Source organism: Netta rufina (genome assembly GCF_964035555.1).
Source record: "Netta rufina genome assembly, chromosome: 3".
NCBI lineage: Eukaryota > Metazoa > Chordata > Aves > Anseriformes > Anatidae > Netta > Netta rufina.
In genome coordinates this window covers 56,961,470-56,986,493 of record NC_140125.1, presented here as the reverse complement: position 1 = coordinate 56,986,493, position 25,024 = coordinate 56,961,470, and the positions used below count along the sequence as shown (strand labels likewise).

Here is a 25,024-nt window from a genome sequence, read left to right as displayed (position 1 = left end):
AACAGGTTAGCAACTAGAGTAAAATTTTTATACCAGTTTATCAGCAACACTAAAACTATCTGTCTGGGAAGATGTTAGAAGGCTTTGTGGCCTCCTCCTTGTGGCAGAGGAAGGGGGTACATAACTCATGGCTTCTTGGACAAAATCTTAGAACCCATGATAACGTAAAGATATGTGGAAAACAATTCAGAAGTAGGCACATACGTAAGATTCTTGCCTTTGGAAAAAGATCTCTTTCAGTTATTCTCCTTGGCACTGGAAATCCTAGCCTCCATTATAATAGCCATTGCTACCATCAAAACAAATCCAAAAACTAGCAGTAAAAACTATTGGCACGGTTTCAGAAATGTTTAAAAGTTTTGTTGTTACAACACAGTTGCCATGTTTTGTTCATTGGAAGTTCAGTGTTCTCCTGCTCTTTATTCAATACACTTCTCTTCCTTTTTGTTCATCTTTGCTTTTTAGAGCACGTTAGTCTACACACACCTGCAGCGTACAAGCGAAGGAGGAAACACAGTACGAGAAAAGTGCTGCATCAAATAACAATCAGTTGGAAAGTGATGAACCAGAGCAAGTCCATAATACTTGAATATTCCAGTTCAAAACATAGCACATGTCAACAGTACAAGTCAAAATGCCAGTATATTCAACAAATCAGCAGTGTAGAAAAACTTTTTTTAAGAATCCATGAGCATTAACTATTACACTTTGTGAAACACATTTAAAAAAGCCTTGTTTTTCTTTCTTTACTGTTAATAAATAAGTCATTCTACCCAGTGTCAGCTGTATCCAGTTAGTTATTACTTGATTAGTTCACATGAAAGTGGAGAAGGAAAACATTCACAGGGATCTTGACGAACACTATGGGATGATTCCTACCATGTTGCTCTGAGATTGTGTAGCCCCATACATAGTGATGCCATTTGATGGTCCTGCTAATTGGGGTGTATCTGGTTGTATAAATCCTCTTCTGTCAATTAAACTATGGAATAATCAAAATAAAGAAAAAAAGAATTAGAAATATTTCAGATCAATAACTCTGCTATTAAAGAAAAAAATAATAGCACACAACAAACCTTAACGCACTACCAATAACTTCCAATGTCCCTTTTAATCAACTGAAGAAGTGTAAGACTTCATTTCTACTCATCATCAAGGTAAGTACTTCCCTGCAATATTACTCTCCATATAGTTATAATGTGCTGCTACTCCTCTGGAGGTTTATCAGGGACAAAAAATTTAAAAGCTGACCAGCAGGTACTATGAAAACATGCATTTTAAACCACAGGTGTGAAAACAAATTTTAAATTACAAATCTCATTAGTGCATTTTGATTCAGAATCTATTCTAAAGTTTTTGTTTTTGTTTTAATTATTATTCTGTTCCTAAACCTCAAAATCAAAGCTCAAGTCCAAAAATACTGATTTCTTAACAGCTAATTAACCACAACATTTAGAAAGAAAGAAAGAGGAACTTTTGTTCAGACAACTTACTTGCCAGGTGCTTCATGACAGCTATCTAACACTGCTCATAGTGCTCCACTATTCTTATCAAAGTGGTGTACTCATAAGAAATTTGAAGAAAAAGAAGAGGGTTTGTGGAGAAATTAGTAGAAAGAAGTAAGAATCTACATAAGATTATAAAAAAAAACAATGAATGGAATGACCTGATGTAGCTAAAATTCCACATACAATTTTTCCCTCAGTTTGAAAAATGTAAGAGTTACTATGGTTTTGACTTTTAATAATTATATAAAAAGCTGAATGTACAGACACTAGTACTGTGTTCTACGTGTGGATTAGCTCATATCACTTCTACTCAAAACAAAAACTTTTCAGAACTTTTTTTTTGTTTATGCTTCAATTCAAAGATGTTTTAATTAAATATAATTTCAATTATAGTTCCATACATTTTTAACTCATAAATGACAATGTTATTTTCCTGTGTCATGAACAGTGTTGCTTTCCATCTGGAAAACTGCAAGCTTCAGAAATCAAGAATGCTGTAAAATTTTAACACACACACACCAAGAAAAAGAAAAAAGGAATATCCCTTTTTAACCCAGGATAACAAATTTTAACTGGAGGTTTAATCCTTCCTGTTACTAAAACATAAGGTGTATTTTAAGACATCCCTGTTGTAAGAGCTAAAGTCAGCATAGAATTGGTTTTATCTGCTGATTTATGGAACCTCTAAATCCCCTCTAGGTCAAGATAGCCTCAATTTTAAATGATAAGAACAGGACGTACAGAAAAATCTAAGGCGTTTCTCCTCTCCAAAGCCAATGATGTATCCACCACTCAAAAAACAATTTAAGCTCTTGTCATGAAGCTCTGCAGAACACGTTTTTAATGTACACTCAAAACACTTAGAAATCCATCTGAAATTAAAATCTGTCTTGTGGAAAGCACTCCTTCCAAAATCAAATGCTTGAAAAAAGTGTGTTATTATATTAGATCACTAGTTAGACCTATGTTGACAGCTATGAATCAAATTAAGATTTCAAAGTTACTGTTGAGAACTTGTAAAACGCACTCTGAATTTGCTAGCATGCGTTTCTAATGAGAAACATGATATTTAAAGGAAGTGAGGGAATTTTAAATCATTATCTCAATTTGCAATCCATTTTCAAAGGCACTTGAATCTTTTGCATTTTAAGCTGCAATCACTAATAAGCTATTTTACAGTTATTTAAGAAAAAAAAAAAAAAAAAAAAAAAAAACAACTTGAATATCTAGTGATTTGGCATGCACCTGAGATTAAATATTTCAGAGTGATCTCGTACACAAGTGGAAGATTAGATTCTTTGCTAGATTTCAAATCAGGAAGGAGCAAGAACCAAGAAAAAAGTAAGGCTATAACTTTTGTTTTGAAGTAAAAAAAAATTTATAGTCACAAAATATCTCCCTGCAGAAACTCTATGTTTACTTTATCATCTAAAAGAAATTATATTAGCATATGAAATTTAGGAAAAAAATGCACAACCTCTGTAAAAACACAGGAGCCAGTGCCACTCTGGTTTATTGTGTGTGGTAATTGTATCAGTCAAAGCAGTTATTTCAAATAGTAAGAAACATTATATACTTTTAATAACTATCTCCATGTGAAGTTAAAAGGATTTGAAGCAAGGCCTTGAGTTTTTATGTCACATAATTCTATGAAAAGCAAAAAAGCAGGAATAAAGGGTTGGCTTCTGACACCATCCCCAGAGGCAGGAAGCAGAGGCAGGGTTAATCTTTACAGGGATTACTGCGTTAACACAGTACAAGGAAATCATATCTCAGGTATCTATCTCCTCAGGAAAAGATGCCAGCCTCTCCTGCTGACCTCCTGCTGCTCTGTGGAAGAATCTCTGGTATTCACAAGAGCAAAGACAGAAATCCCACTTCCAGTGAAGCACCTTTGCCTCTGCCATTTCCTCTTTCTTTCTCAATAGTACAGACTCATACCTACATTATTCCAGACAAAGCAAACCAGCTTCAACAGACGAGTACTATCACAAAAATAATCTATAAAATGAAAGCCATTTTCTACAGAGGAACTAGGCCTCTGCTGTACACTTATTAGATGAGCTATCTAATCACTGGGCACTGAAGTAAGAAGAAAAAGTTTTGTCTTTCCTGATGCCAGTGTTTTTTTCCTCTAGTGTTAACTGTCTTATATTTAATTCAAGATGAAAAAAAAAAACAAAAAACAAAAACATATGCAACCTTGACTGTACAAATGTTTTGGATCTGTAAAGTGAAAAATATATGCAGCAGAAAAGAACCGGTAAGCTTTCTGTGGAATTACTTTGGTTTAAGAGAACCAAAATCATCTTGGTGTATAAATGTTAAGAGTAGTACTAATAAAAAATATTGTACATTTAAATAAAGGAGTTCTGAGTGAAAAGGCAATAAGAACAATTATCAAACTAGTTGTAGAATCAAGGTTCCAATGTATCGCTCTGTTAGATCCATGTCACATTTGTTAGATATATACAAGTCTAATTAACTTTCAATAGCCCATCATGCAACATCTAATTATTACATTTTTTTTTTTTTTTATTGCCAGCAGTTACTAACTGCAGTGGCAAAGGTTCAAAGAAGAAGTTTATTTTAATTTCAGACATCAACCTTAAATCCACATATTTTACAGGATCTGATCACTAACTTAGTCTAACCACAGTTTACTGTCTCTTTAATACTGAAGAACAGATTTACTTTACACTTCTAACCGACAGTAAAACAAAACATTATTTTAGTTGAGTAAAGTCAAGAAGTCTGAAAGAATATTTTTGTATCAATCATCATGTCTTCATTTACACTAACAATATTTTTGATACTCTTACCTTGGAGAGAGGGGCCCACAGAGTGCAGCACAGCAATTAGTAAAGATGTTGCCATAACTGTATGGATTATAGTTTTCTTTACCTCTTTTATTTGACCATGATCCTTTAATCTGAAGAGATATGAACAAGACGCATCACATGTAATACAATATGGAAAATGACAGAGGCAATTTAAGGGTTACCAAAGCAGCAGCATGCTGCTTACATCAGAGGCAGACCAGAGAAAACCCATGATTACACTTTCCTAACAGCTTTGGACTGTTATGAAAGCTGAAACCTAAAATCTTACAAGCAAGCACAGGCTTTACCTCAATAGATTTAGACAGCCCAAAATCTCAAAGGACCAATATACTCACAGCAGGAATTTCAGCATCTAAACATGTTTTGCATAATGGTCTAAGCTTAATTTTACAAATATTACAGCCTGTTCTACAGAAGAGGTTTGACTGCAACATACCATTATAGCCAGCAATAGAGCACTTGTTTCCCATACCCTTGGGTAACTTCTCAAGCTGTCCAATACCACACAACATCATTTGCTCCTACAGCCCACAAATGGTTCTAAAATATTATGGAGTAATTACAGTCATTACTGCCTTTTAGTCCATACTATGCCTTCTTTTAGACAATCTTACTTTTCTGTTTGTGAGGTGCTTGAGAGCCTGGGTAATATACCTTACGGTATTCAGCTGGAAATGTGTGCCTTAAATGAAGTTACAGAGGAGTTTACTTGAAATTCAGACATTTTACACTGCTACAGTTCCCTACTCTGACTTTCAACAGTCCATAAGAAATTTGAGAGCTCCTTGGTTGGATACCTGATACAGAGGTACAATTCATTCCTTGCCTGCTTGCTAAGTTTTTCCTGGTTGACTGGTATTTTTTTCAAGTTTATAATTGTAACTGTGAACTTAAAATAATAAAAAACCACAGATTTGACAGTCCCAAAGATGCTACTTCTACATTCAAAAAATACCTATGAGAAAAGTACAACAAATTATACTAATCTTAAATTTACAGTAATTTGTTAGATTATTTGCTCAGTTCCAACATGCTTTCTAACATTAGCTAACTAGCTTTATTTCCTTCTTTCATCCATTTCCTATCTCACCTGTTAGTAAAGGAAAGACATATCAAGCCTCCACACATAGTTAAATATAATTTCACACTAGAACAACAGAAACCTATGTGCAAAATAGGACAACTGTAGAAATGAGAAAGTTGACCTTTGAATTAATTACATACTCCTTACTAGAGGTTTTAGATCTTAGAGTGACAAAGAATTTCAAACGAAAAATATGATAAAAGATGAAATTTTAGAAAATGTTGAATTCTCAAAATTAAAGTAAGTGATTTTTGAGTCAAATGGTATTTAGGACTCCAGGTAAAGAAACATGCTGAAAATTTAGTAGTTTTCTACTGAACTGAAGCATATGAAATATACTCATTTCTTTATCTTCTCTTTTCTGTACTACATTTCCTATTTCAAGGTACAGGTCCTGGGGGTGTACATCATAATGGACACACTGTGTAACCACTACGTCTTCAAGCCACAACTACAGAACGTAAGAGCTCTTCTCATATTTTGAATTAAGCATGACCGGGTTACTTCCTTCTTTACTAGTCAGGCATTCTCAAAACTATGCACCTATGAGTGGAGCGCTCTGAGAATTATGGAGAAAAACTGCATATGACTAAAATTAGAGATCTTCTCATCACTACAATATAGAAACATGTATGTAGAAATATACTATGAACTTACATCTTCATTTGTTGTTTGATTGGAGCTGATCAAATACGTGTGAAAACCTGAGAGGCCTACAATGGACCATACAGAGAAAAAACACACCACCGCTTCCAACACAGTAATTGAAAGTCAAGGAAATATATGCAAATGCAAAAAAAAAAAAAAAAAAAAAAAAAAGATATTATATCCAATAACAAGCAGTTACAATCACAAAGTTCAGGGTAGTCAACTTCTAGTCCCCAGCTGTTTCGAGATCTTTAGGGCACTTCAAAGGGGTCAGCAAAAGCCAGACTCAGAAAAGCAAACCTATTGTCAGTGCTTCAGTGCACAGACCACTGTGCACCACTGACAGCAGCAAATGTTTAAGGATCTGCACACTGAAAAAGGACAAACTACTGAGTGGCTCTGATCTCAACTGCTGAAATTCAAACTTACACGTTCATTCTGTAAATGTCATCACACTTCTTTTAAGATAGGTACATATGGGTACGTATGTTCTCATAAAATACGAAGTCAGAAAACTGCGTCCCAGTTTTATTTATCTAACTGTCCTGTCTTTCTTCTGTTACTGTGATTAAGATGCAAAACATGATGCTAACACTAGCATCAAAGTGCATTAGTCCAACTAAAATACAAAATTCACTTGCTCTCTCAACCCCCCCTGGATGTATAACAACTGAATACATTCTACTCTATAACTGTGGGGGTGTCCAAATGGCCCAGCCTTGGCAAATAGCCAGGACAACTGTTAAGCTTGTGAGCATAAACAAAATCACAGAATGGTTTGGGTTGGAAGGGACCTTAAAGACCATTTAATTATAACCCCCTGCCGTGGGCAGGGATACCTCCCACCAGCCCAGGTTACCCAAAGCCCCATCCAGCCTGGCCTTGAACACCTCCAGGCATGGGGCATCCACAGCTTCTCTGGGCAGCCTGTGCCAGGGCCTCACCACCCTCTGAGTGAAGAATTTCTTCCCTGTATCTACTCTCAACCTACCCTCCCCTTCAGTCTAAAATATCTACCCCCTGTCCTACTACTACAGGCCCTAGTAAAAAGTCTGTCATTCTTGTAGGCCCCAATTTAACTTTTGAAAGGCTGGAATAAGGTCTCTCAGAGCCCTTCCTTCTTTAGGATGAACAACTCCAACTCTCTCAGCCTTAGTTAGGTTAGGCTTAAATACTTGAGGTAGGCTTGAATACTCAGAACTGTACAGTATTTGTCCAGAACTGATAGACTGGGAACCCGACTATTGATCACTGGCTAATTATATGTCATCAGTGAATCACTAAGCTGCTTCAACCCTGGTTTGGTTTAAACTCCATGAACTGAACGTTTTTTCAATGCAAGAGTAACCTTTACCTTTCCTAATTTCTCCCAGTGGGAACAATGCAAATGAAAAGCACAGAATTACCTTCCTAAATTTAGTATAAAAGTTAAAAAGAAAAAACAAGCTATGCTATTAGATTGTCTGTTTTTCATCTTGCATCTGTTACTCCTTTTATTTGCTTTTAAACTGCTTCTGTTTTCACTCCTTATAAACTGCATAACCTGAATGCCACAAAGAAGTAACTACATTTTAATAGATTGTTATACTAAGAAAGTCAGTCAGCACCCAGTGTTGCATACTTACTACAGTTTATATAATTCCTTTAACTCTAAAGGAGTCATCATCTTAACAGTAAGATAACAAAGTAGCTTCTAAACTTCATATACTCAGGCAAAAAGAGCAAATTTCTATGGAAGGTTTTATAGACTGTTTCCTTCTTGCTTTTTTTTTATCATTATTATTTTTTATTTTTATTTAGTTTCATTTATCTACAATAGACATGAACACAGAATACATTTGCTTCTAGAATGCTATTTTCTGCAACCCTTAAATAGTGAACTTTTTTAGGGAGCATGAATCAAAAGCAGAAAAGGTTTCGGTTGCTAGAAAAATTGATGGAATAAATCAGTTAGAACAAGACAATGGGAAAAGAATAAGATAAAAATAATCTGTACACTAACTGTATGCTAACCTTTAAAGAAGCCAGTTTCCAAGACAACAGTAATTCAAAGTATTCCAGAACAAGGACACAGCCTTAAAAGATACAAATAACATTCTTACCACTGAAGCTATCAACAGAAGAGAAATATGACAGATCCTCACCATTATACAGAGACACAGGCTGGAAAATACATGGATGGACATAATTGCAATAAAATATCCTAATACTAGTTAACAGTGAAGAGTCTTGTACTGAATGTCTGCTCTGACCTAATGAATTGGGAAATACATGAATTGCCTGTATAATTTTAAAGTGGTTTAAAAAACAGAAAAGAGCTGTTTGCTTTATGACCCAATCTGTTTCAACAGCAGCCAAATGACCAAAGTGCACTGCTGAGCAGCATGTTCTGACTACTCTGTCATCTCCTCCTCAAACCATGTGGAGAGTCAAACCAACACAAGCTAGCAAATTACTCTCAGTTAGCTGTGCAACTGCCATAGCTTAAAGCAAGGAGAATAGCTGAGAAAGGCTAAGGAAGCAGATTGCTGTTAGCAGGCAGTTCAGAAAGTGTAAAAAAGCCCCCCAAAATTGGACACAATACAAGTCCAACTAATTGGGCTTCGAGAGGGTAGAATTTGTAAGGACTGCTCAGTAGAATCTACACACCAAGACCAAGAGGATGAATCACTTGGTCAGAAGAGGAAGCTGAGAGGGAGAGATGCTCTCTGCAGCCTCATCAGAAGAATGAGCACACCAGTAACAACATATTTTGTGCCAGGATTACACTCCAGAGGGTCAAATTACAAAAGTTAGTCTCCTACTGACAGAGAAGGGAATTTATCAGACTTCTTTTTGGATCTAAATTTGAGGAACTGGAAGATGCACTTAGTCACAATGTCTAAACTTTTGGGCAGACCTGTGCAGTGCGAGGAGTTGGTGATCCTTATGGGTCCCTTCCAACTTGGGATATTTTATGATTCTATGATCTCTAGAGCAGGTGGTTTTATGTTAGCTTAGCATGACTAAGTCTGTTAAATAAAAATGCAATACAAAAAAAAAATAATATTCTCAATATAAAGCATAGCTTTTTAGCATAATATGGTATCTTGCACAGGCTTTTTAGCAATACACACATTCAACGTTCTCCGTGTCTGAATGAACTGATGCAACATTCCCAATACCATTCAGACAATTTAATTTTTTACTGCTCTGAATTGTAACCAAACTATTAAATTGTCCAACGTGTCACTATCAACAAGATTCACTACAGAGCCTGTCAAATTGGCACATCCCAATGCAAATTATGAACAAGCAGCCTATTGTTCCTGTACAAGGGTTCTCAAATGCGTAGTCAATTACCTTTTGATTTAAGGACAATTGAAAGCTATTCTTGTTTGAACAACATCTGAAAGAATAATCTTTTGTAAGAAGTAATTGTAACAGTTTTATTTGGAAGCTACTGTTGTACTACTTAGAATGGTTTGTTTGTGGTTTGTAAAATTATTTGCACACTGAGAAAATTTAAACACTGGTTTAGCTAAAAAGGAAGTTCGCAGCTCATTGGCTCTACCTAACGAACACACATTAAAGAAAATCGTATCTATAGAATTTGTAGAATTTGACACTTGGAAAATCTACCTGGAAAGTGTGGTTCACCTTTATATACAGCTACAAATGACTGAACAAACAGGAAGGGAGTTTCTTTCCACCTACTGTCAAAAAGAGAAAAGTTTATGATGCGCAGCGTCCAGAAGATGTTTTCTTGGCAGAAGTACAGAAAAGAATTATTTTTACAATAGCTTTGTGAGAGGTGCAAACTGCCTATTCTGACATAAACCATTCAAAACATATCCGTAAGTGTGAAGGTTACAGTCTGTACAGAAATGTAAGGAAGAAATTAAGGAGAATTTGTCAGCTTCCCATTTTTCTGTTATGTTAGCTGCTTTCAGGTAGGGTGGTCAGGAAGATCCTTTTCCATTCTCACTCAGTGGAAAATATACAAAAAGCTCCCATGAAATGATAAATAGAACACTGGGCATTTAGAGAATAGTAGTGCCCCAGTATGCTTGTGCTTACTTCTATGTAACTTAACAGAAGTTAACGCTTGAAAGTGACTTCCCTAAAAACAGTAAATCAATGTAAAAATACTTCTAGTAACTGAACTCTTCAGACACAGTTATTTCACAATCTACTTTTTCTATTCTGATAAGAATCAGCCATCTCAGATATTTTTTACTGTAAGAGCAGAAGAATCTTTTAATAATTCAAATGAAACCATAGAATGGACATAATGTGAAATATATTAATGAATTCCACCACAAATGCTGGAATGTATTTCCCTCACACACGAAAACTACAGACCTTTGTTATGGGTACTGCTTACAAAAGACGATGAATAAGAAAAACCCAGACTAGTCGCTTTCCTACTTCTAACATGTGGTGAGAAATCCTGTTGTGCAAGAAGTGATGAAATCATTAATTGATAAAATCCCAAATGTACATATCCAACAGCAACAACAAAACAAAAACACATCTCAGATATTACATTACAATAAGATCTAAAAGGTGTTTCAATGAAAGGATATCTTGCAGGACTGTCCTTGAGGGCATTGAGGAACCCTGTTTGTTGAGAACCTGTAGGAACAGAACCCAAATTACCAACTCGGTAAGAAATTGGACTACAGGCTGTTTTCACCATAGTGCATACACAGTATTTGAAGAGCAACTGAATAATCGTAGTATAGAGTTTACTAATGTGAATCTGAGATTATGTTATTCAGCAGCAACAAATCAGAAAAAAAAAAAAACAACTTGTGCATGTTATCAGGTCTAACACCTGCAGAATATTTTCTCAGTAGTACCAATTTGATGCACACATACTTTCCTTTGAACAAGACTTCTGATTATCCTTGATCTTTTTAGACTTAATATGGAAACAAAAAAATGTAAGCTATTTCTTTTATTTTGGAATACCAGTTTTCAAAAGCAGCCTCTTGACTTGGAAAATTTGCACCAAAAACCCAGATTCTCAGTTTTTGCTCCTTTATTCTGGGAACAGCACAAATTCTCCAGACTATAATTCTGCTCCCACTGCACCTGTGTAGAAGTTTCTTTTATTCCCTCCCCCCCTTTAGTAGGTGCTAATTGCCTCTGGAAAATAAAAGATATCTACCAGCTGAAAAGAACTCCAGAAGAGCATGCTCCAATGATCTGGAGATGGAGAGTTCAGTTCCACAACCATGAGATATTTATCAAAAAGGGCAATTTGACTGCTGGCTAATATATATATGCAGCAAGTGAATTTGTAGAAATTGACTCAGTGTCACCTAAGACACATACTTGTTGCATTTTACTATGCAATTAAAATTATATAAATGCATCAAGTTGAAAGCATTTCCCCTTAGCTAAATCCATCTGAAGGTTTGTCTGGGGAGAGAAGAATCCTGATTAATCAAGATGCCTTTCAAACAAAAGAGAAAAGTGTGTATATCCTGATATCTGACCTGTGCAGTCAATTTTACTATTTATCATTAAAAAGGGAACGTTACTTACCTTGTATTTTGAGTCTTTTCAGACTCTCATAACTTGGTCTTAGCCTCATGGCACAAGATTAGTGGAACTTTCCCCTATCTTCTTACTGTTTTTAGGATCCTTAATGGCAATGGCAGCAGGTAATTGTGATCTCTATTCCCTACTGCTGGTCACACTCTTACAAGCAGTTCCCAGTGTATCAGAAGGGGAAGTTCCCTCACCCCAACATAGAGCTGAAGTACTGATACCTCAAACAAAGATGAAAAACTGAAGACATACTAGCATTGAAAATGTTTTAAGCTTGGGGAGATGGAAGAAAATCTCTTGCAAGTAAATACCTTTCAATTAGCTGACTTACAAAGTCTATCTATTATCTTTAATAACACTATGTGCAAAGATTGTTAATCCTGGAAAGGGCAAATATCCAAGGGATGTCTTGAAAATAAGGCCACAGAAAATAATAAGTTTGCTGCATCTCATATCTCATTACCACATGGGTTTACAAAAAAAAATTATTAAAGTGGCAGCATGGAAGACTTATAAAAAAAATAAACAGATTTCAACAACTTGTCTATATCAAGAGATATTTAAAATAAAATAGGTTTCCTATGTAATCAACAAGGTCAGAGAAGGAACTTCTCTATTAGGATGAACTATGAAAGATTAAAAAAAAAACAACACACACACAAATGCCTTCAAGTTGCTTGGAAACATCCCTCAGTCCCTTCTCAAAAGGATATTCTCCAAAGGCATTCTGCCCAATACGTGCTGAATACTTTTTTGACACAGTCAAGAATATAGTAGATAAATTTGAATGCTGAACTTGAAGCTCAGCTGTAGTAAACATCAAGAAACTACTCACAGTTTATACCTGCTCCCATTGCCTTTGAGGACCATACAGTCTTTAGAATTAGGGCCTTTTTTCTGTCTCATCCAAGGTAGATAAACCTCCATAGTACGAATGTTTTACAACTGATAGACATGTTTGCATTTAACATTTACTGTATATTACCTCTAACAACTATACAAAGCTAAAGTTCTTCTCAGCCACAGAGGCAAAATTAATCTCTCTGATCTTTGTCTAATTCACACTTAAAATTAGATATGGATGCTGTGAAGTAAAAATCCACTAGATAAATCAACATGACATACAAAATATGAGATATTGGCATAATATTGCTAATTCTTATGCTGAAAACTGCAAAAAAAAATTGTAGTTTTTGTGAAATAAAGGTAGGTTAGCTTCAAAAGTAGCTTTATATCGTCAGACCAATTGTTTTCAACTGCTGAATTTTAGCAAAGTAAGGTAATAAAAAACATGCTGATGCCTTAACTGTAAAAGGTATGCAAACACATGTATGCCCAAATAAATTTTGATTATTAATGGAAAGTGTTCTCTTTCCAGTAATTACTTTTCCCTTTTAAACAATAGGGTAGTTTTTTGTCTTCTCTTTAAACTAACATTAGAAAGGCCTTATCTGGCAGCGAGAACAACTTGCTGATCCAGACTCCCCAAAATCACTGCCCCTAGCTCTAGTGCTACATTTCTGAACTGTGTGACAGCCACTTTTTGTGTACTTTTGTCCTTCTTTTGTGAGGCACAAACAAGAGTAGTAGTTGTGTTTTTCAAATATAAACTTTCATCCCTTCACAGCATAAGTTATTTAGGACATTACACATAATCTGGCATATTTTTCAGTATTCTCTAAATATTCAGCATTCTCTAAATATTGCCATTATCAAGTTAGCTCTATAAATGTGTTATAAACTAGAACTATTATTTGTATCAGGTTTCCATTGTAACAAAGAATATAAAGAAATGAAAAGATCACATTTCCAAAATGACTGAAGAAATACTGTTCAAGGCAGTATCCTATATAATTAGTGAAATATTTTGATGTGTCCTAATAAAAATGGATTAAAACCCCCTACTATATACAAAAGGACTTCTTTTTATGACCATTCATAACCTATTACCACAAATCAGATCGTCATCATACAGGAGCTAACACAATTTGTTACGTGTTAAAACAACAAAAACCAAAATAACAAAAATGAACACCCAAAAGTCTGGGAAATATCTTCTTTAAACCAAATTCAGAATACAAATAAAGATCAATCTCAAACTCATGAATATTAATCTACCTATAGCTTATCTGATTCACTCCATTATAAATTGGTCATTCTCAGAATGTCATGCAAATGAAAGTAACATGTTAAAAATAGGGTAGAGAAAGATGTAAAACTGAACAATGAACAAAAAAGTATAAAATAGGTCAAAACTAGTTTCTAATAGTTTATCTTTTTGTTTGGATGACAACTGATCTATACTTAATCTTAAAAAAATAAAAAGTTCCTTGGGAAAATGTGCTGCTTTTCCAATAAACTGTCTATAAAAGGACAAAAAAGATCAGAAAATTAACACTCTATTAAGGTAAAGTTAATGCTAGATCAATGACTACCATGACCAGGGTCTGCTACAGACCAGAGTGGGAGTCACTGGGGGTTGTGAAGCTTCAGAGAAAAGGCAAATAAATAAATAAATAAACAAACCCTGAATGATCAAAAGATTAACTTAAAAGTAAAAAACTCAAGTAAATGGCTACATACGTAATCTGATTTCACCAGCATACTTACGAAGGATGACGTGGGTGATAACGAATGCAAATATAAAGACTGTCAGAAAGGACAGAGATAAAATAAACATATAAAAAAATCTGTAGTTTCTTTTCCCCACACAGTTGCCTACCCAGGGACAGTGGTGATCAAACCGTTCTGAAATGAGAGGCAGAAGAAAAAAATGGAAAACAATTAATAAAATGCTGTTTACTTGGAAAAAAGCTCTCTGAATACTTTATTAAAACTCACGATTTAATTGGCATTTGCAGCTAGCCCCAGAGAAATTCTTATTTAGAAGGGAAAAAGAAAAGAAAAAGGAATATTGTAATGAAACCTTAAAGCTCTTAAATAAATTCAAGTATGAGGTGAGCTCCCATTGAACTTGCAGCATTATTACGATAAATTGTGCAGTCAGACCAAAAAGCTTATATTTATCCACTGTTACACAGAACAGTACCAACTCAATTGCATTTTTTTCAAAACAAGGATATTTTCTTCCAGGACTCTTCTACTCAGCATTAGTTTTCGTATTTACATCTGTCACAATGACACCTGACTTTAGTGCCCACTACCATCCCCCATCCATTAATTATGGCGCATGAAATATTCACACCCTCCCACTTTTATTTTTACTGCTTTACTCCATGTATTTTCCATTCCAGACCACTTATTTTTCAACTCAGAGTTGACGCTGCCTTATAGCAGTTCAGAACAGTAAAACCATTCACACAAACCATTTTTCAAGCATTAAGATTTAGGCAGCCTTCTAAAATTTGCTTATACTTTTCTTTACTAAGCCGAACCCTTTCCCTTTATTTCCCTGAGAGGTTAATGAGGACAGGAGTTCAGCATCGAGCGTCCCAAACACCAGTGCTGGAAAACAGCAGCGGGACCAGTGAGCCCTGCAGCTCTGGGCAGCCGGGAACCTCCTTGTCCCAAAACTCTGGGTAATGAAAATGGAGTGATTGTCAGGAAACAAAAGGGCCTTTCGTAACTGGAGAGATTACACTGCCATAATGTCAGAATTTTAAATTTCTAATCAAATCCAAGATCATAACACATGACAGATGCTCTCATGCCGACTGACTCTCACCCTCTGATCCTCATCCAAGCCCTGTTTTGTTTTCTATGACTTTTATGCTTCCATTGACGTACAATATCAAACTATTTGTAATTGCACAGGAAAGGCAAGCTATAAATTTGAAGTCCTTAAGCTCTATGTTAAAAAGGCACATCTGTTCAAACACACCAGTTTATTTTAACTATGGCTTTATGTTAAAGACCTACATGGGAGGTTTTCCTTGAAGGATGTATTTAGGATTATCTCCATTTAGAAAAAAAAAAGAAATGAAAACAACAGGCACAACAGATTTCTGAGTTCACCAGACTTTCGGGTTTTTTAATGGTTTTGTGTAACAGATGTTTGGACCACATGTTTCTGCCATAAATCTGTTTCAAATTCCAGTGGGGCTATTCAAGGTGAAGTTGCTGAACTTACTTAGTATAAGACTTCAGAAACACTTTGATTTAGAGAGACTGCTAAGAATACCAAGAACTAAATACCTCCAATATCTAAATGAGTTGGCAATTTATTCAGTGGAATACACTGGTATTTCCAAAATAAGTAGCCACTGTATTTCAATAGTGCTGATTTTTACATTTTGCTTCTGAATGAGTCCTTATTGTCTGATAAACACTTTACTTCATTTAATGGGTACCTACCATAAAACGTGAGCAAATAATACCATAAAGAAAAATACAGTTACAGAGCCTTCTATAAAGTATAATCCCAGGGTACTTTTGCACCCTAATGCTTCAGGAAAAATAAAATAAAAAAATAAATCATGACATGTCTTTGGAAAATGAATTCCATGCATACACATTAATTCTCTTCTATGCTCACACAGTAGGAATCAACAAATTCTACTGACAGAAAGCTCAGTTTCTAGCTGTGAAATAATATTTAAATATATGTATGTGTTTGATGGATGCAGATAAATGCACACATACAAACTCACACATGCAAACACACACACTCATATGCAGGTGCATACACATATACTTCTTAATAGAGACTGTATTTTAACTTACTCGCCTCTCCTCTCTATTTCTGTCTTCAGATGTTTTTGGTAGGCTGAAAGCTCTGATTGCTCAATAAATACCTTGTTCAAATTGTGGAGCCAAGTAACTACCAAGTAACTACCTAGTATATTTATAAAGCAGAAGTGGACAGAAAAGGCTAGTTGAGAAAAACATCACTACAGTGCTAAATGTGAAACAAGTCTAACAAACCAAGAGAAGTACTAGAGGATTTATGTAAGTTCTGAATAAACCAGGCCTCATTTTTCCCAGACAGTCATAAAACACAAAGGGATGTGACATTTATGGTATAATGCCACAAAATAGTATCTTAAATAGCAAGGGATTAGAAAACAGCCAATCCTGGCAAAACGAGCAGGCACGTACTAAGCAGAAACTCCTACCACTGTTGAGAAATATAAACTCTCTTAAGACTAGAGCTCTTTCTTCTTCCTTGCAAAAAGAACTAACTTAATAAGTATCAATGAAGAAATAAAGTATCATCAAGCTCCCTTCCAGAAGCCTGCAAACTGAACAAACAACAATTTGGAAAAGGAAGCTTTTGCCTTTGGTCTGGACAATTCTGGTAACAAAAATTAAGATTCACCTTTATAGAGAAATGAGATAAACAACAATGCCGAGAGAAGCTGTGAATTCTGGCCCTTGTGAACCAAAAATGCAGGGCAAATAGAAATACAACTGATTCATATTATGAAGAATCATGGACTGTTTGGAGGTGATGGTTGTGGTTTTGGCTTGATTTTATAGGGTATCCTGGCATAGTTGCTGTATTTATACACTTATGCCAAACTTAATGTAAAAATGTTTGCAGCAAATGAAAAAAAAATTACAATTTTTTTCATTTACAAATGAAAAAAAATTACAAAATACTGCTAATACAAGCTCTTGTTAATAGAAAGTATATTAGAACTGTTAATGACGAAAGAAGGAAGCTATAAGGTCTGGAGTCTGTCTATCGAAGCATCTCAGGAACAAAGCAGCTTTGACAGATCATCATCATGCACTCAATTTTAAGTGAATAAGCCAGGTATCTGCTTCAGGATGTGGTATGGTGTTACAGCCATAATAACCTAATAGAGAACTACTGAAAAAGACAGTCTTGCTTCTCCTCTTCTGGAAATCCTGTGAACTACCTCTTGTCTGTGTGTTCGTGGTTCTCCTTCCACAGACCAAGGCTGGTGTATGTTTACCCTATTGGGGGCTGGTTCACAGCATTAGACTATATTAAAACTAGCATTAATTTTCTGTCGCTTAGCTCCCCAAACCAGCTCATCACACAGTATCAAACACTGAAGCTGACACAAGTGAAGAAGAATGAAGACACTGTCAGGGAAGGGGTGACCCTTTCTGAAGCAGCTCAGTGTTAATTCAGCTCAGCTCTAACATCAACCTTACCACTGGTTAACACTTGCCAGGATTGCAGGAGAAATTCAGTTTTAATGAATTTTTCAGTGTCTGAGAACAAAAGCAGATATAAACAGAAGAGACTGAAAAAATATGTGAACAGTTTATAAGGTGTAAAAGGGAGACAGGTAAATGGAGACTAGAAGTGCTGGTGTAAAGACCACAGAAAATGAAAGACGTAAGAAACCTCACGAGATGTCAGCAAACCTCCAACAGTGACTTTATTTTACCAGTTTGTCCCAAGTGATCTAACTCGGAATTTGGCTAACGACTTAGGCTAACCAGCACCTTTGTAACTAAAGCCCAAGTGTGAGGCCTCACAGGGTCACTGAGCCAACCTAAAAGCTCAGTAGCAGTGAAAGAGGTGGTCCCGTGCTGCCCTTCCCGTCACCTCATCCCACTTCCTTCTTTCATTGTCTAAGCTGCTGCTGAGTCAGCTCAGTTCACCCAACTGGCAGGAAAGAAAAAAAGGAAATTATTTTGTTGGTTGCTCAGTGAGTAAAGCTGGCTTACCAGCGGCTGTGTTACTAAGGGCTGTATGAATGGGCACAAAGGCCAGAATCACATGAGAAGGGGAAAAAAGGAGGAAGTTCAGATGATGTTGCCCTAGAAGTGGTGAGCTGCCGGTATGACCCAGTGGTCTCATTGAAACTCATCCAGTGATATATGGGATTGGGACCACGTAGAAGAACACACAACTTACATCCTGCTTTAGACATTTCTCTCGCTTTTTAACTTTTCTGAAATATTTAGATCTGATAACTTGCTTAAGAAACATTAACTGCTGAATATCACAGATAAAACCAAAAATGAAAACATCTCCCATTTTAATAAGCAGTGGAGCACTTGGGCCTTATTGACACAGTGCATTTCCTTTAGAAGCCACATGGAAGCTTGTTCATTGATGCTCAGAAGCAAAGAGCCAAGCCTCTGCTTTTCCACAGCACAGCATGGAGACTCCTTAAGTCCTTAAATGCTCAGCTTCCACTTTTCAATCCCTGAGCTCCAGGAAACCATGTACAAAATGACTCTAAATCTTTCTTCCTTCTTTCAAAGCACTCAATAAAAGCTTTCTAACTTACCAAGAACAAAAAAGGTGTTTTTACACAGAAATTTTACAGGCCAGCCTAGTCCTTCAGCTTACAGCTTTTGTTGTCTGGATGCATTGTGATTTCAGAAACATTTATTATTATTTATGAACTGCTTCCTTTTGCCTTTGCTCGACTGGATCCCTGCACACCAAAATATGTTTTCCAAAGCTTAATGTGAAGGCAGGTCTAAGGAAGACAAAAGGTCTACAGGTACAAAACCACCCAGGTCACATTAAATTGCAGATTCCAGTGAGCACAGGTTAGAATTCACTTGGCAATTCCCCCATCTCATTAAATTAAAGCATTGCATAGCAAAGACACAAACCTTAGGCATTCACTGAATGTTTACTGTGCTTTGTTTAGCACATGAAAACACGCACACTAGGATGGGGAAGGGTCAACAGCCTGCTATTCAAATTTTGTGACAGTCAAACTCACATTCCAACTCAAGTAACCAAGAGAGCTCTAATTGAAACTACTTTTGATAGTAGCAGGACAAGATAGGACCATAAGATCCTTTGTTCTGGATGCACACTGAGCAATTATACAGGGCTACCAACACATCTGCACATATTTATTATAATGACAATTACAGCTCTTTGTAGAACTGTGATGTCATAATATGACCACATCTATTTATGCTTCTTGACTTTGTATGACAAAGGCTATTTTCAGAATTTGGTTGCTCTTGAAATGCTAAGGAACACAAATTAGTTTGTTTGTTTTTTTTTAATTACAAAAAGTGTTTTTCCTTCTAAGATACAGTAATCCAATCCCAGCAGCCTGAATCATGTACACATGCACAAAAACAAATACAACCATGGCATTAAAGCCTTTACAGTCAGTTTAACATAGCTAATAAAAAGTCTTGTATCCATTCTTCATAGAATGGATACAAGATACATATATTCATAAAAACTATCCTTAGATCAGCTGTTTCGTTCCATTGACTTAAAAGTCCTTACTCATAAGAAAATTATTCTTATTAAAAAGACTGATGGGACCTACCATCAACTGGTAACAGCATTTTGCATCACTTAATATGTACAACATTCACCTGTGAGACTGTCATTCTCCTAACAATGCCTTTGCTGTTACTTCAACATAAATTTCTAATCCAATTTCAACTGAAGTGAATAACAGAAGACTGATTGCAAGTTACATTCATATGCACGCTGATGTTATTTTAGAACATCTGTTAGGGACAATGCACAATAGGTCCCTTAAACCACCAAGCTTTAGTACTTTTGTATTCAGATCCCCAATCAAAACACCCCAAGAAAGCAAAATGGAACAGAGGGAACCTCCAGGCCTCAAGTTTACACTAAGGAGATATACACCAAAGGTTTACTCCAGATTACCTTCTAGACACTAGACTGATCTCTACAAAGTGAAACAGCAACGTAACATTGTGGAAAATAGGCCTCCTTAATTAATGAAATAAATTAATAATGTGCATGGATATTTATACCAAAAAGTCATTCAGAAATGCAAATGCAAGGGATACTCAGCACATTTTACAACTGTGTAAGCACTACCCCAGAAATCTAAGCTATTTGGGTGGACATTTAAGAAAATCATTTGCAATGCCAAGTTTTTCCACTCTAATCAACTTCAATAGTGGCAGACTAATGTTACTCACAAAAAGAAAATAAACATGCTTAATTTTGTTAATAAAAAATAACGATTTATTAGGAAAACATCCAAACATTGCCTTAGCATGCTCATAGTAATTAAACTATACTGTCACATAGCTCACTTCACTGTTACCTCCAATAATCAATGTTGACTAATTAACAATAAATCCTGTTGACTGCAAGCACACTAATGGTGACATTTTCAAAGTCAGCAGCAGCAGTTCAGAATAAGAGTGCACAGCAAAGGACCTCGCTGCTTAACCATCTTCTCCTTGTATACATGCTTTTGTAAATATGGTAAGTTACACATAAATATAACAAATTAGGAGCCATAAAATTGCCAGACACACACAAATCATGAAGGAGGAGAGCTCAAAAAAAACCCAACTCATTCCTAAGGTAAGTGCGGTATCCATGCATCAACCTCTACAAAGTTCATGGCTTTATTCCTCTTTTATTCTACTGTAAAGCATTTCTTTTTAATTACACATTTCTACCATTGCCTTCTAATTCCTTAACCATCTTTTAACATGTTATTGCACCAATGTAAATATTGGTTATTTATTTCAGTTTTAATAATATTCTTTTGTATTTTCTCCTAGATCTCTCTCTCTCTCTCTTTTTTTTCCCCCCCTCTCAGAAGTCTCTACTCTGACTTCTGAGATTTACAGCATCATTCACATACTCAGGGATTTTGATAATCTCTGCTCTTTTGTCCATATGCAGACTCACACCTTAGCTATAATATATTTCTCTAAAGTAACCTTAGACACCATCCCCTGGTTTTAAAGAGACTTTCTGCCCAGTGCTTTGGCCTAAACTTAAAATAAATAAAACAATCTCTTTGACACACGTACCATGCTCCCTGAACTCGAAATTACATCTGGTATATAGATGGCACACTCATAAACAAATAATATACAATGTCTGGAAATGCTGCTGTGTGCTCCATCTGGCAGCCTCTTCGGTGCCCCAAAACGGTAGCACACCTTCAACAAAAAGAGACAAACTCAATTCTCACCTGTGAAAACTGGAGAGAAAACTAAAGAGAGGGAGAAAAAGGAAAAAAGGACATAGAAGCCTTGTAGTTTTAACAGCTGAGCTAAAGAGTCACTTTTCAAGACCTGGAGCTAAGGCTTAACGGATTCAAAAAATCAGGCCCCATAATGAAGTGAAAATTACACTCTTTTTCATAGCAGTACTTCATAGCTTTATCTAAACCCAGGAAATGTAAGAAAAGAAATAGGCAAAGGTCATGAAAAGGCTTTGACAGCAAAAGGAGAGATAATAAGGGAATGAAGGAAGAGTGCTACAGAATGGAATTAAACCCAAGCAAAATGAAGCCCTGACATCAAGTGAATGTACATTGGTTATAAAGGACCAGGAAAGCTTGGGCAAATTACTCACAGACACATCGTCAGTGTTATAAAAAACCAAAACCTTACAATGCTACCCCTCAGCCTGCTTTTGAAGAAACTAGTGTTTTCCAGGCATGGTGGTGTCTGGAACGATGTCTGGGAAGAGCTGCTCCCAGACGCCACTGGTAATTCTGTCTACGTCTTGCATCACATGTTAGATGTTATGTACATTTTAATCAATAATTCCCCATCTTAAGAAAAAAAAAATTACAACATTGATGCTTGACTATGGAAGCTATTTTTTAGAACAGTGATTTTTATCCAGAATCTGCTGTTTGGCATACTGCTCTGTACATGACACACAGTATTTTCAAAACAATACATCTATGTAATCCAGCCAGTATCAGAAACAAGATTATAGCTACAACTGCCTAGTTAAAATGCTTTAGGGAAGTGATGATTTAACCAGAAAGGGGGTGTCTATCTGCTTCTAATATAGCATGTTTTCTGGTTTTGTTTTTTACACAGAAACCATTTGCTCTTGCTTATGTAATCCACTGCTTTGTCTTCCTCAACAGCTCATCGATTCTGATGAACAAAACCACTAAAATATCCTCAATGTCCTAGACCAACCTGTACTATATTTTACTAGTTTTTAATCAAATACTCCTTTGTATGTTTAAGAACCTTAGTAATACAACCCACTTTTAGCTTTCCAAGATTGGGTTAAAAAGGATAATTTACCATTGACGTATATCCTCATATATTCAAATATGGTTTTGATTATCAAAGGACCAGCAGTTTTATTATATTTTGACCTCCAGTAAAAAAAGTTTGACTTTGTTTCTCCCTTCTCCCAAGGATCTAGCTTCTTTTTTTCCCTGGCATGCTCCCCACTGTAATATCTAGCTTCTAAGAGAAACCCAAGCTAATAAAACAATATTTCCTTTTCATCAACACCCCCAGAAAGTAGCATACATAATTTTACAGTTGGATATAAAATAATTAATACTTTTTGCTAACTGTATAATATATGGTTAAAGGAATCAAAAGAGAAAAGAAACTAAGCTCAAAGACTTAGATTTTCTAGACTCACCTTTATGTCTTTACATAACACCCAATTTCTTCAACTGTAAGAACATAAAAACTGGAAAAAACAACCCAGATCGCTGCCAGCCTAATAAAATCTTGACACTTGTTTTCATGTTTAGGATCTTTAGAAAAGCAACCAAACTTACAAGTGAGAAGAATCCTATTTCCTACAGAAATCAGAACCATTGATAGGATTTTTGAAGAGGGATACCTCACCTCAAATCCATCAAGAACTACGGAAAACAAAGTGTTAACCCTCAAATGCTCAAGAAAGCCTATTTTGAAAATTTCTGAAAGCGTGAGAATATTCTGCAGGAAGTATCACTGCATGCTTGCCCTCTTCTCTTCTTCCCTGGGGATCCACTCTGGCCATGGCAGGAAACAGGCTGCTGCACCAACTGAAACCTTTGGTCTAGCTTAGCATGCCATTCTCATGCTCATAATGGATCTCTGAAAAATCAAACTGATTTCTTAGTAATCCTAAGGAAAACATTTCAAAGAGAGGCCATCTTCAAAACTTTGAGCTTTCAATCATTTCTGGAAAAAGTCACTTGCGCTGAAAGAAACACAGTGGAACCTGACAAGAGAAGCTATCTTTATCCATGAATCACACACAAATATATGACATACTTTTTTTTTTTTTTTTTTTTAAGGAATAAATAAATAAGGACAAATTCTCTTTTAGGAATATAAATGGTGGTCCTTGTCTTCTAACATACTGGATTTTTGCCTTGGTCTAAGCCAGTTACTTTGTTCGATAGGCAAAACTGTGGCACGTGAATACAAAGAAAGCTTTAGACATCTAGTTTTTGGACTAAGTTGATTTACTGCTTGGCTAATCATCAGGCACTGGTTTTGCTTAGTCATTCCATACTATACTTGGGGAAATAGTTTGGAAACAATCAACTGCCTCTTGTTCAGCTTTTATTATAAAAATAAAATTATAGAAAATTAATAATTAATAAAATTATTAATAATTAATAAAATTATAGAAAATTATCAAAAAAGAAAGTTGCTGTTGAAATGACCATAAATATAAAGAAAAAGTAATTTCAGAAGCAAACCTAACAATTAGCTTTTTAATAGCATCAGATAAAGCATCAACATTCAGTTGTCAAAACTCAGCAATAACTAGCCCAAGCTGAGAAGTTGAGATTATTCCTTTTTTTTTCTCCTTTAGCTCTTGTGCTTATACGTACATTATTTTAAATTTGCGTATAATTTTTAAGCAATGTATTGTACACAGAAAGCCCTCAAGGGGCTAACTTCCAGCTGCCACTCATAAAGGAAGTTAAAAAAAAACTAGTCAGGAATACATCCATGATGTTTGTGTGAGGGAAACTGATCAAATTTTTGAAGGCATTACATACAAATGCAACAAACTGCATTTGTATGAAAATCCGTATTTTTCTGGATACTACTATGAAAACATGGTAAAGCTAAAGGAGTTTGAAATTGCTACTGTAAGTACAATTCTAATTAGGTAGTTTTTTCAAATCCATTATTTTTGTGTAAACAAACTACATGGTTACATATAAAAATGAGTGATAAAATGAAAATCAGAACCAGTGCCAAGAAGTAACGGATAGGCTTACTGGAAAGGTAGTACTACTAATAATGGGGGAAAAACATGAATTAGTTTCTGCAGGTACTGACATGTTAAAAACACTTCTAAGGATTCCTTAAAGAAAAAAAGCATCAACAGAAAACACTGAATGAAAGAACCTTTCTGTCACACTGCATTAAATTGTCCAGTATCATAAAACACCTTTAGGGAAAGGTAGTAAGTTGTTTTTTTATAGTGTAATCAGTGCTGGTTTGAAGAAAGACTCCATTCCTTTATCACACACTCTCTGTAGTTAATTATTATGCAGCAAAAGCATCAGGAACTAACAAGAAGGTAAAAATGAATGCGTAAGCATATTGGTAGTGGGTTGCAAACATAAGTTACTCAAGTATCCGTAGATGTGTGAAGCAGGAGTATTTTTGCACTAGTTTAATTAAGGAATGAGCAAATTATAGTGACACAAGAACACTCAAACATATTGTAAGATAGGTTAAACTAAAATTAAATAAAAGCATTATCATATAGACAATGCTGACTCTTAAGAATGGAAGCAAACCTC

General features: G+C 35.6%; 1 protein-coding gene across 4 annotated transcripts in view; it reads right to left on the bottom strand.

The window, feature by feature from the left end:
- The window catches only part of ZDHHC14 (zDHHC palmitoyltransferase 14), a 114,843-nt gene that overhangs the window by 9,470 nt on the left and 80,349 nt on the right, over positions 1-25,024 (bottom strand). For all 4 annotated transcript variants that reach the window (XM_084284639.1, XM_084284641.1, XM_084284640.1 and 1 more), the window contains exons 4-8: positions 14,235-14,372; positions 10,652-10,700; positions 6,093-6,195; positions 4,331-4,440; positions 880-982 (exon numbers count right to left, since the gene is read on the bottom strand). In XM_084284639.1, the coding sequence (XP_084140765.1) occupies positions 880-982; positions 4,331-4,440; positions 6,093-6,195; positions 10,652-10,700; positions 14,235-14,372 (503 nt within the window). The remainder of the gene's footprint in view (positions 1-879; positions 983-4,330; positions 4,441-6,092; positions 6,196-10,651; positions 10,701-14,234; positions 14,373-25,024) is intronic.